The following is a 13,864-nucleotide window of genomic DNA, read 5'->3' on the forward strand; positions in this document are numbered from 1 at the left end:
CGGACAGTGTGATCGTTTGAACCAGACAGGATGCGAGTGCCATCCGGCGAGAACGAGACTGACAAAACCAAATCTGTGTGTCCCCGCAAGGGCTCACCCAATGGCTGCCCCGTGGCTGCATCCCACAGCCGGACGGTGTGATCGCTTGAACCAGACAGAATGTGAGTGCCATCCGGCGAGAACGAGACTGACTCAACCGAATGTGTGTGTCCCCGCAAGGGCTCACCCAATGGCTGCCCCGTGGCTGCATCCCACAGCCGGACAGTGTGATCCCAAGAACCAGACAGGATGCGGGTGCCATCCGGCGAGAATGAGACTGACTCAACTGAATGTGTGTGTCCCCGCAAGGGCTCACCCAATGGCTGCCCCGTGGCTGCATCCCACAGCCGGACAGTGTGATCCCTTGAACCAGACAGGATGCGAGTGCCATCCGGCGAGAACGAGACTGACTCAACCGAATGTGTGTGTCCCCGCAAGGGCTCACCCAATGGCTGCCCCGTGGCTGCATCCCACAGCCGGACAGTGTGATCCCTTGAACCAGACAGGATGCGAGTGCCATCCAGCGAGAACGAGACTGACTCAACCGAATGTGTGTGTCCCCGCAAGGGCTCACCCAATGGCTGCCCCGTGGCTGCATCCCACAGCCGGACAGTGTGATCGTTTGAACCAGACAGGATGCGAGTGCCATCCGGCGAGAACGAGACTGACTCAACCGAATGTGTGTGTCCCCGCAAGGGCTCACCCAATGGCTGCCCCGTGGCTGCATCCCACAGTCGGACAGTGTGATCCCTTGAACCAGACAGGATGCGAGTGCCATCCGGCGAGAACGAGACTGACAAAACCGAATGTGTGTGTCCCCGCAAGGGCTCACCCAATGGCTGCCCCGTGGCTGCATCCCACAGCCGGACAATGTGATCCCTTGAACCAGACAGGATGCGAGTGCCATCCGGCGAGAACGAGACTGACTCAACCGAATGTGTGTGTCCCCGCAAGGGCTCACCCAATGGCTGCCCCGTGGCTGCATCCCACAGCCGGACAGTGTGATCCCAAGAACCAGACAGGATGCGAGTGCCATCCGGCGAGAACGAGACTGACTCAACCGAATGTGTGTGTCCCCGCAAGGGCTCACCCAATGGCTGCCCCGTGGCTGCATCCCACAGCCGGACAGTGTGATCGCTTGAACCAGACAGGATGCGAGTGCCATCCGGCGAGAACGAGACTGACAAAACCAAATCTGTGTGTCCACGCAAGGGCTCACCCAATGGCTGCCCCGTGGCTGCATCCCACAGCCGGACAGTGTCATCGTTTGAACCAGACAGGATGCGAGTGCCATCTGGCGAGAACGAGACTGACGAAACCGAATCTGTGTGTCCCCGCAAGGGCTCACCCAATGGCTGCCCCGTGGCTGCATCCCACAGCCGGACAGTGTGATCACTTGAACCAGACAGGATGCGAGTGCCATCCGGCGAGAACGAGACTGATGAAACCGGAGAAGCGTGCCCACTGATTACGGTCTGAACAGCCGTCCAATTCAAATCACGTCCAGATATTAGACGAAGATTATTTGGAAACCTTGCCGTAAATTTAGTCGCCATGGTGGAGTTGATTGGTGAGAATGGCAGCGCTGATATATACAGATGCGGCGTGCTGTGCAAAATCATGCCGGCAAAGACTTGAATGAATCTCTGCACGTCAATTGCAGCGGACAAGACATCTTCGTATCCAGAGTGGCCCTGTGGTTGTGCGTAAGCGCTTCATCTTACACCGCACATTAACCATGTGCTTACCGGCAGCCACTGGGCAATCAGCGCACGCGCGGCAGCTGCGCAGCTCAGTGTGTTTAGAAGGGCGAGTATTTCGATCCAGAACAGCAGTCGCTCGTGGTTGAAGAATAATTTTATTTCCTTTGCAAGCTCCGTGTCGAAATCCGTGGCTTGTACGTGTGTGGCCCAAAGTCGACAGGAATAGGACAAATGTAAGGGGATGCATGATTCGACTCGTTGAGGCAGCCCGGTGTCTTCGTGATTGGAGAGGTATGAAGACTTTAAATCACATATATTGAAGCGAAGGTCGTGTTCCATCACTCGAAGTGACGCAAAAGCAAGGTCGCGTTGCGCGTTCGCAACGTCGACGAAGAATTCTCCGCTGGATGATTCGTCTGTGAGGAATTCGTGGAAGGATGCGTGAAGGGGTCGGATTGGAGCAAGTGAATTTGTGGTGCCGCTGAGGAGGGATCCCAGATGTTTGACCATGACCTCCACTTCATAGCGCTCCCTTCGGTCTGGAAAATGGATCCGCATGGCCTTGAGGGCATCTAACGGGAGGGGTTCGGCTGAGCCAAGTATTTGTCCCATCACAGAATGGAATTCCGCTAGAGCTTTCTGGTACTCGACGTCGCTATATTTGTGCCTTGGTATGGTTTCTGTCAAAATAAACCGATATATATCATACAACTTGTCTTCCCACTTCCCAGGATCGCGGTTCATGACAGCATTGAGGCGAGAGATTGGGTTTACGCCAGGAAGATCTTCCTTGATGTATTCGCAGATGATACGGGTCCACTCGAAAAGTCCGTTGGCTCTCGCAGCGAGGTTGGTAAACTCTTTGTCCCCAAAAACCGACAATCCGTTCAGCTGTTCAGATACGTAAGTGCGGATGTCGCGCTCCGTGAGTTGTGGTGGAATATCGTCCATGGACAACCGTAGAATATGCTGAGCACCGTCGAACACTTTCTCGATATCGTGAAGCGGGCGAGAGGTGACGAGAATCCGAAAGTTGGGTGGGAGTTCGGTGATTTCGGGAAGACCCTGCTGCTTAAGTTTACCGGCAAGTATGCGCAGAAGGTTGGTCCGCGTCTCGGGCCCACCGCTCTCGTCCAGCGCCTCCATGATAATCAAGACAGGTCCCACACTTGCCCCGGAAAGCTTCCCTAGTGGTCGCATGAGAAGCTTCCCCCACTGCTGGAAGATATCCTTCGTATTCTTGAGCGAAGTGGTGTTTTTGACTGCATTCGCCAATGCTCGTCTCATCTTCGGATCACGATCAGCTAGGTCGCGAGCGATGGTCGAGAAAACTTTTTCATGGAGCTTCTCAATTTCTCGACCCCTCTCGAAGCAGAAACATGAACCAAGCCCTCCCATGTCGTTGAACCACTTGGCAATCGTGTGGGCGATGGCTGATTTGCCCGTGCCTGCAGGGCCAGACAGCCACAGCACACGTTGAGCATTCATCTCCACCGTTGATCCAGTCAGTGACCTGGGAGAGAATGTCCGTGCGCGTCCCCGGAAGGCATTGTTTCGTGGTATCTAGTCCCACGCCTGCTGCGTAAGTCATGCCGCTGAGATCCAGTGTTTCGCCTGAAGGAGTATGAGTGAATGTAAAGTCTGAAGCACGTCCGAATCCTTACCCCGTACATTGGACGAATATGTCTGCGTCCCATGGAGCTTTGTCCCGAAATTGTTTCATAAGCTCATCCAAAGCGTCGCTGTACTGTGTAATCATATCATCCGTTTCCGAGACGACATCTTTCCCGAGTCTCTTCCCTTTGATAATGGTATAACATTCACAACGTGCGAAGTGCAGTAGCTCAACCACTCACAATATATCTTGGTCTCCGAGTAGTCCCTGATGAAACGCGCGCACTCTTGAGTCTGCTGAGCGATCCATCCGACGATGCTGTGCATGGATGAGATCTGGCCAAGAGTGTCGTCTTGGATCATGAAGCAGTAAACTTCGTCCAATTTCTTGAGAAGACGATGTATCGATTGATCGGGCTCTGCTTGAGCAAGAATAATCTACACGTAATCGATTACCGCTGACCAGGGGATGAAATGTGCGAAACCACACAAACCTTGGACGCAGCAGACAGTACGCCCAGCGCCATCTTTGCATATGGATGGAATCTATGCAACCTGGTTAGTTCGCTTCCAATAAAGGAGGATGGCCCATACCTCTGCGAGTTTCCCAATTGCAGCGTCAAAAGTTCAGGAGATGTGTGGTCTGGAATTCGTCTGCAACATCGAGATTCGCTTGGGCAATTGGGTCGGGAGATGCCACATGCTTACCGAGCATATCTATGTGTTCTAAAGCCTCTTGGGCATCCCGAAGTTCAGCATCAACCGATTGGTGAACAACGTTCTCGACAATAGGGACATGGTGGCGGGGCCGCTTGGGGGGGTTCTGCACTGATATATGAGACATATGAAAACTCAGTATTCACGTCTACGCACTGAAATTTCTTCAGTGAAATCGTTCGTAACTTTCCGTTTTCTCTAGACAAAGAACGCATCAGAGGCAGGCATGAATTTCATCTAATGAGGTCGCATACCGAGCTCTCAGGGCCAGCAGTCGCTTCGCCGGATCTGCAAGCTTCTGGAGGAGCATCTGGCCTATAGTCTTCGTTCATCACGAGTCGTGGACGATATGATCAGTGAAGTGTACAAGACTGAAGGTTGTGCGAGAAGGGGTTGAACCTGGCAGAGCTAAATACCCTTGACCTGCACAGGCTACAGGCGCATCAACAAAAGAGCCTGAACCGTATATGTAAATATATTGTGGCGTTCGTACCTTGCCAGCAGAAAGGTCTTAGAAGATCGAGGAATAGAATGTTCGAGAGCTTGAGACCTTAATACCTATAGGCTGAAACCATCTAATTTCTCCCAATCACAACTAGGCTGGTATCTTGTTATTATTGCGCGAGATCATATTCTACTTTACATTGTGCCGTCATCTAAAGTCTAACCACTTCCACCTGCCATCACATATATGCTGCCCGAAGCATATATTTATATACTAGGGCTTTGGCCCAGGTTTCAATTTTGCGAAGCCTAAGCCGCCGGCCCGTCGCCGTTGTCATGTTATTTATGTTTGAAAGCTCGCTGATATTTACCCCGGTCTTGAAAAGCAAACATTGTCCGCGGCATGCATTGTTTTCAGCAATCCATGCACCTCTACAGTCTTGCCTGGCGCTTCAGCTTCGCTGCCTTCGCAAACTTAATGTGTTTTTGAATCGAACCCTAAGCGTAGTAGAAAGAAGCACAAGGCCCCAGAGAAGTCACCCGAGTTGGTTGATGGAGATGGGGTTCTCATTGACATCGACGTCTCTATTGTGGACCCAGGATCGTCTCGGGAAGGCAAAACTGCTGATATTGACGCATTCTTTGGAGCGACATTCGAGCAAACTGGGGCCAATGGCAAAGTGAAGAAACACCGAAAGTGCAATGTTTGCCTGTAAGTCTACCTTTGTACTCTCATACTCACTCACTCACTCGTTGGTAGGAAAAAATGTGTCCTCGTCAATGAAATCACCACCCTTCGTCGCCACGCTGAGGCCCATTTTTCTGGCAAGTATCGCAAATGGGCAAACCAACATTCATTCGAATCGATGTTACCTGGCGACGTGAAGGCTTGCAAGGAGAATGCTACGCAGCAGAGTATCAATGCCCATCTCACTGAACACAAGGTTGCCGAACGAGTCGTACCATATTCTGACAAGTTGTTCAAGCAAGCTGCCATTGAATGGCTTGTGGCGGCTGATCAGGTACGTCTGCCTTCCTCAATTCAAAACCACGACTGACAGCTCATCTCGCACCTACCTCGGCCCTTCCTACTACTCATTTCCAGTCATCGTACATCAGTCATTTGTAGCAGTAAGACAATCACATCGAAAGATAGTACCAAGACCCTAATGTTGGACTTCACGAGAGCAGCTCATCGCCAATATGGATAGCGTCCTGGAAGCTATCATCAAACTCTGTACATCATATCGCCTACGGCATCCTTATAAGGTTTACCTTACCTGTAATGTTGACGTTCATAACATCACATTGGCATTTTCGATGACATCAAAGCCTCTCGCAGGAGCAGTCGCAGAAAATTCAGCGTGCGGGCCGCGGCTTGCTTGGACCCAAGCCCCGGCTTTGGGCCGGCTTGGGCTCACGGCTCAGGCTTGAATTCTGGCGAGCCTAAGCCCCTCCAGGCCGAGCCTAAGCCGGGGCTTTGAACCCAAGCCGGGCCGGAACATCACTAATTATCATAGATCGATTTTTGGGACTTGAGGACAGGCAGGTTCTTTATCAATAATTTATCATGCTACGCGTCCCAGGCTTCAATGGATAGATGGTGCTGGTTCATTGCAGTGGAATCCATCGCTCTCATGAGTCATAGATCGGCGTGCTGGTAGTGTTAGCCTCGTATGATGGCACGACATATCACCCCTCTAAGGAATCTGTCAAACATACGTCCTCTCATATGCGGGATTGACACTGCCTTCCAATATCTTGGTACCTTGTTTCGCGGGCTATGATTGTACGTCCAGGAATTAATGATCTCTAACCTGAAGCTTTATTTTCAGAGGAGCTCGAGGCTGGCCGAACGGGACATTCGCCGAAGCTACTGCATCCAATATTGCCCCAGTGTGTATGTCCACTCCACTTCAGCGAATCTGCAAACACAAACATACTCCGACTTGACGGGAGTCGCTGGTTCCTGCGCTTCATCATCAAGCTCCCGTAAAACCCCGGTGGGTGCTATCGCTGGCCGAGTTGTTGGGAGAGTACTTCTACTTTTTCTGGTCTGTGGCTTTGCGCAGCCTGTGCTATTCGTCACATGTCGCAGACGTAGAAGGGGGAGATCCTTCCTTGAAATCACTCGGTCGAACAGCTCAAACTTGATCAAAAAGTTGGCCAAAGAAGTGGAACTGTTTCCTTCGGGGTCGCTGTATTAGTCTCGGATGCTCTGCCCCGCGGTATCAGATCCTAGGGCGGTTTCTGTGTCGTGGACTCTGGAGTTCTGAATGCATGTATACGTTCCAGTTCCGGACCCTCTTCATGTGGCGAGAGATGCTCAAGACGATCACTTTAGTGCGTGTTTCTCTTTCCAATGTGATTTATTTTATCGGCATGTAACGTTCGGCATTTCATCGCTGGCGAGTCAAGCTTAAGCCACTTTCATGTAAGAACATACTGAGATCCAAGATAGACGTATACTTGTTACGGCTGTGTTTACCTTGCTTCTTTTTCCCTTGATCCACACTTATTACGCATGTCTCTTATCATGCTATATTTAGTTTGGTATTACTCAGACGCCTCATTGCTTATGCATGTGCTTACTGATACATACCTATTATTACGTCACACCCTGTACCCAGTATCCTATATAAACCCTGGCTAGGTGACGCTGATTCTTCAGCTTAACCTACGCTGGTTTTCCTCTGAACATCTGACTTGATTCTAAGTTACCTCTTCGGTACTTAGCCTTGATTTGACTTTGGGCATTCTTAAGACTGTTGTCTTGAACGTATCGACAGACCTTTGGTCTTATTGATTATTGTTTTGCCTGCGTTATACTTCAGCATAACAAAAGGTTAAGCTCTATTACAAGACAACGCTACCTTAGTAGTCGTCACGACACATTGTGGCTTATCGCGAACAACGACAATACTCTTCAGAGTCAGAACACGAAGAAGAACACTTCTCTCCGCCAGGATCTCCTATCCAACAGGACAACAACGAATATATTGACGGATACGGACCAGATCAACCAGGTCCATCGAACCCATTACCACCACCCCAGACTCCATCTGAACCCATACCTAGAAAGAAAATGGGAGAACTCAACTTGAACAGACCGGCAAACTTTGACGGATCGCAGAAACAGGCGAAAGCCTGGTGGACGACCGTATCCACCTATATTACCATCAATAAGGACGTATACGACAACCATGAAAAATGCATCACATTTGCAACGTCTTTTATGACCAAGGGGCACGCCCAACAATGGGCTACCGGATGGATTAATAGGAAACACGACACCGCTACCCCAATGGGGAAATGGGATGAATTCATTACTGAGTTCAAATCAGTATTCTACCCTAAGAACGACACGCTTACCGCTGTCAACGTGATGATGAAAGCAAAACAAACCTCCACTATCTCGGCATACATCACTTACTTCAAGCGAATCTCGGCAGAAGCCCGATGCATGGACTCTGACGTCGAAACAACATGTTTCAGACAAGGACTTAGAAAGGAAGTCCAAGAAGCAATTCTCATGAGAGAGAAAATGCCAAACACCATCAAAGACTGGATTGATGCCGCCAGAGAATATGAATCCAGAAGGCTTCTTATGAGTTCTGCAACAGGCTTCTCAAAGAAGAATTACCCATATGCGATGGATATAGACAAGATTGACGTCGACGAAGAAGAAGAAACGACTACAGTCCGCAACGCGCGATTCTCTAGATCTGAACAAGACAGACGTCGCAAATTAGGACTCTGCTTCAAGTGTGGGAAGAAAGGGCTTATGAAAGATTGCCCTAACCACAGAGAATCCGCCCCTGGTTGGCAGAAACCGGCCGGACAACCAGTCCGTGAGACCAAGATCGAGCAAGACAATCAAGACGCAGAGTATCAGGAATTCCTCGCTTGGAAAGCTTGGAAGGCGTCGAAAGTACCTTCTTCTTCTAAGAAGGATTTCTAAATGGGGAGACCAGACCGGCGTCGGAAACCCCTAGTACATCTATCGGACTCATTGTATCTTCTGTAGGCGATTCGAATTCCATGCGCATTCCTATTTCGATTGAATCCTGCAAATCTGATAAAACTGCCGAAGCAGCTGCCCTAATTGACTCGGGCGCCGCTGGAACTTTCATTGACTGGAAATACGTACGAAAGAACAATTTCTCAACTCACAATCTCTCTTCACAAATCGAAGTCCGGAACGTGGATGGAACGAAAAATAAAGCAGGAACCATTAGTAAAGCCTGCAATCTTTTCTTCTCAGCAGGTGGCCGAACTATGTTCGCTACCTTCCTTATCACCTCCTTAGGAGGCGAAGACATCATCCTCGGACTTCCCTGGCTCAAAAATGAAAATCCAAACATAGACTGGGCTAAAAGCGAAATTTCGCTAGAAGAAGACCCAATCATGATCCAGACCCTTATTTCCGATAGAAACAAACATGCTTCCATGCAACCTAGGATAGAAGAAATCGAAGACGAAGAAGCATATATATCCTCAGAAGGAAACGCCGAGGAACAACCTGAACTTCTTCCAGAAGAAGAAGAAGAAGAAGACCAAGAGCAAATAATAGAAGAACTACAAGATGACGAAGTTCTTATCGCTTACGTTAAAGGGGAAGCATTCGTGGGAATGTACGAGAAAATTGATTTCGACTCCCCACTCACACAAGAACATATCCCCACTACTTTCTCCTTCGTCTCTCGAACGAACAGAATCTCTAAAGTCCCCAACTCTGCTCGATTCATGTTCTCCCCTCTCCCCGTACGAAAGGCTGCTAATGTTGCTCAACAACTGGCACAAGAGGCATACGCAAAAGAAAAGCCAAAGACATTTGAAGAACTCGTACCCGAAGTCTTCCACATGTATAAAGACGTCTTTGACAAAGCAGCCATGGATACTTTACCCCCATCTCGACCCTTTGACCATAAGATAAAACTCAAACCCAACTTCGAACCACGCTCCTGCAAAATCTATCCATTGTCGGCACCGGAAGAAAAGGCAATGAACGAATTCGTAGATGAACATTTGGCTAAAGGAACCATTGTACCGTCTCAATCCCCACAAGCATCTCCTTTCTTCTTTGTAGGAAAGAAAGACAGATCCTTACGCCCTTGCCAAGACTATAGAAGACTCAACGATGCAACTGTGAAGGATGCATACCCACTTCCGCACATTCCCAACCTCATTGACAAGTTAAAAGGCGCAACGATCTTCACCAAGATGGATGTCCGTGCAGGATACAACAATGTCAGAATTCATGGTCCAGATAGATGGAAAGCGGCGTTCAAAACCTCACGAGGACTCTTTGAACCGACGGTCATGTTCTTCGGCCTATGCAACACCCCTGCTACATTCCAAGCAATGATGAATGACATCTTCTCAGATATGATAGATGAAGGTTGGATGGTCATCTATATGGACGATATCTTAATCTTTTCCAAAGACCTCGAATCCCATCATCAACGAACAATGCGAGTATTGCAGCGACTCCGTGACCACCAACTTTCCCTTAAACCCGAAAAATGTGTCTTTGACACTACTGAAGTTGAATACTTAGGCCTCCTCATCCGTCCCGGCCAAATTTGCATGGACAAGGTCAAGTTAGACAGAGTAGTCAAATGGGAACAACCCACGACTGTCAAACATGTTCGATCATTCTTGGGATTCGCCAACTTCTATCGCCGATTATTCAACCATTGCACGACCACTCATCAACCTTATGAAGAAAGATGCTATCTTTGATTGGTCGTCGGCTTGCGATAAGGCGTTTACCGACCTGAAGAACTGTTTCCTCTCCGCCCCTGTACTTTCCATCCCTGACAAAGACGCACCGTTCGCAATTGCCGTTGATGCATCCCTTTATGCTACCGGTGGCGTCCTCCTTCAAAAGGACTCTAATGGTGACTGGCACCCTTGTTCCTATCTCTCGCAAACCTTCTCCCCAGCAGAATGAAATTATCAAATCTTTGACTGAGAACTATTAGCCATCATATGAGCGTTAGAAGCTTGGCGTCATTATCTTGAAGGATCCCCTTTCCCAGTCCTCGTTATGACCGACCATAAGAACTTGACTTATTTCTGCCAAGCTCAACAGCTCAATCGTCGCCAAGCTCGTTGGCTCCTATTTCTTTCACGTTTTGATTTACAACTCCAACACGTGCCCGGCAAAGATCTCTCCGTTCCTGATTCCTTATCCCGCAGACCAGATCATATTCCTATCGACGCTAAGGACAATTCCGATGTCACTGTCCTCCCCGACGGACTATTCATTAACATTATCGACACCTCCTTGCAGGAGAAACTTCGCATCTCATCCTCGGTGGACCCCGTAGTCCAACAAACCATTGACGCTCTTGCTAACCCCACCCTACCCCTCCCTATGAAATCGGCACTCTCTGATTGGACCTTTTCTGATGCGATTCTTACCTTCAAGGGTCAAAACTACGTTCCTCCAGGACCCCTACGAAAGGAATTGATCTCCCTGCATCACGACTCCCCGACCGCCGGCCACCCTGGTCGTTTTAAAACTCAAGAAATCCTCTCTCGTGACTACTGGTGGCCTGGTCTTCCCACCTTCATTCGCAAATATGTCGAAGGATGTGCTGTTTGTCAGCAGAACAAGGTTAACACCCATCCTACGAAACCGCCACTTTGTCCTATTCCCGCCCCAACTTCTTCCCGCCCCTTTGCCCAATGCTCCGTTGACCTCATCATCGACCTTCCCCCATCCAATGGTTTCGATTCTATCATGGTCGTGGTAGACCATGGGCTTACGAAGGGGGTGGTACTCATGCCTTGCAACAAGACGATCGATGCAGAAGGAGTCGCCGACATATTCTTTAACCGTGTCTATACACGCTTCGGACTCTATGATAAAATCATCTCTGATAGAGGCCCCCAATTTGCAGCCAAGTTCGCACAAGAACTAGGACGACTCCTGGGATATAAGATCGCACTCTCTACCGCATTCCACCCACAAACAGATGGAGAAACAGAACGAGTAAACCAAGAACTAGAAGTGTATCTTCGTATCTTCTGTGCGAATGATCAAACCTCGTGGTCAGAGAAACTTCCCATGGCAGAATTCGTACACAATTCCCGACATCATTCCGCACGAAACGCTTCTCCCTTCTATCTCATGATGGGATATCACCCTCAAGCATTACCATTGGCTACCGAGAAATCAGATCTCCCAGCCGTCGAAGCAAGAATATCAGAACTCCAGAAGGCTCGAGAAGAAGCCCTATCGTCACATGAACTCGCTAGACAAACCATGAGGCAAAGAATCACCCGATCGTTCACACCCTTCAAGAAAGGCGACAAAGTTTGGCTAGAAGCAAAGAACCTTCATCTCAATTACCCTAATAGGAAATTGGCACCCAAAAGAGAAGGACCTTTCACTATCTCGGAAGTCCTCGGACCAGTCACATACCGCCTAAAACTTCTGAGCCAATGGCGTGTTCATCCGGTATTCCACGCAGCACTTCTTACCCCTTACCGTGAGAACAAAGAACACAGTCCTAATTTCCCGTCGCCACCTCCTGATCTAATTGACAGAGAAGAAGAACACGAGGTAGAAGCCATCCTCGGACATAAAGGAACTCTCTCACGACGACACTTCCTTGTCAAATGGAAAGGTTACCCATCGGCCGATAATGAATGGTTGTCGGAGTCTGATTTAGCCAACTCCGCTGAAATCTTGAACAGATATAAGCAGGCACATCAACTCATTCCCCTCTCAACTTGAACCATCATCACTAAACCATTCAGACCATGCCCTCTACCGGTGGATGTAACTACATCTCCTCCAGCGATGAAGACATAAACCTCGTCATCACGCACAACAGCGCCCCGAATGTTCCTATCCCAAACCTCAGATTCCCCGTCTTCTCCCCTCATCCTCATTACATGACTATCAGTCAGAGGAACTCTCCTGAACCTCCTCGTCCTACATCCCCTCTGCCTCCGTCGGGACAGTCGTCCCCTTACCAAATATTTAATGAACCTGTCATACCGACGTTCATCGACACTCCGGCTAGTCCCACTACCATCCGCACTCGTGAGCGTGTTGCAGCTCGAAGACGAGCAGCTCCTTGGAGAGTAGCAACTGACCCCTACCTGTCCGATCTTGAAGATTGTCGACTTCATCGTAGAATCATGTTGTCATCCAAACTCTTCAAGAACCCTATCAAAGATGCCATTGATACCAACCCCGCTCTCAATGCCCTTTACGACCTCTACCGTCTCGGAGATCGTCTCGAGAATACCTTGGAAAGGCACAATGCTGAGTACAGAGAAGACGAGCTCTTCTCCCTCGACTACAGCATCCGAGACATCAAAGAGAAGCTTCAACAATTGACGTTGATCCTCATGGAGGAAAGAGGTTTCTTCGAAGCCCTAGATGGGCTAGGTGGCACTGAGGACGATCGGCGTCATGCTCTTGAATGAAAGTCTGGGACTTTCCACGTAAGAAGGGGGTGATGTTACGGCTGTGTTTACCTTGCTTCTTTTTCCCTTGATCCACACTTATTATGCATGTGCTTACTGATACATACCTATTATTACATCACACCCTGTACCCAGTATCCTATATAAACCCTGGCTAGGTGACGCTGATTCTTCAGCTTAACCTACGCTGGTTTTCCTCTGAACATCTGACTTGATTCTAAGTTACCTCTTCGGTACTTAGCCTTGATTTGACTTTGGGCATTCTTAAGACTGTTGTCTTGAACGTATCGACAGACCTTTGGTCTTATTGATTATTGTTTTGCCTGCGTTATACTTCGGCGTAACAATACTATGCTCAACATTTCTCGCTCAGAATGCGCTGAACTTTTACCGTGGTCTGACACGCAAGCCTTTTACCTTTTACAGTCAATTCGACTGACGGTTTCTCAAGGGGCATCGTAGTCCCACTGCTCACGCCAATGTAAGGATTCCACATCCTCTACACATCAACCAAGCCTTCAGATGGATATGCGAATAGCACGTCCACGTAACTCAACCGATGCGAAGAGCCTTACTCTTCGCATCCGAGTTACGTGGATACATTCCCCTATATCTCCTTTCATCTTCTTCTCGTTACTTTACCTACTGCTTATACCTCACTATCCCTTTCGTTAACAGAGCCCTTTCACTTCACCATATCCTCTACACGCCGATTCCGGCCTAGTCATACACTCGAAACCGTATATAAACTGCCCATGTACTCTCATACCTACAGCGAATCCTATATTCACATCCCCGCTCCAAGGACGACCGAGAAGCCTCACAGAAAGTCCCCGCCTTATACGTTTACCGACTCGTCTAGATCACTGTTGCGCTCGTCATTTACTCACTTCGTT

At 49.0% G+C, this 13,864-nt stretch overlaps 1 protein-coding gene across 1 annotated transcript; it reads left to right on the forward strand.

Annotated features, from left to right (window-relative positions):
• Positions 1-5,290: 5,290 nt before the first annotated feature.
• EDB91DRAFT_1053373 (uncharacterized protein) lies at positions 5,291-5,575 on the forward strand (the record flags this gene model as incomplete). The annotated part of the gene is made up of 1 exon (XM_041313743.1): positions 5,291-5,575. A coding segment is annotated over one exon (285 nt), but the record flags the coding sequence as incomplete, so codon positions are not given.
• Positions 5,576-13,864: the final 8,289 nt, after the last annotated feature.

Source organism: Suillus paluster, assembly GCF_016628075.1.
Source record: "Suillus paluster strain FC165 chromosome Unknown EDB91scaffold_26, whole genome shotgun sequence".
NCBI lineage: Eukaryota > Fungi > Basidiomycota > Agaricomycetes > Boletales > Suillaceae > Suillus > Suillus paluster.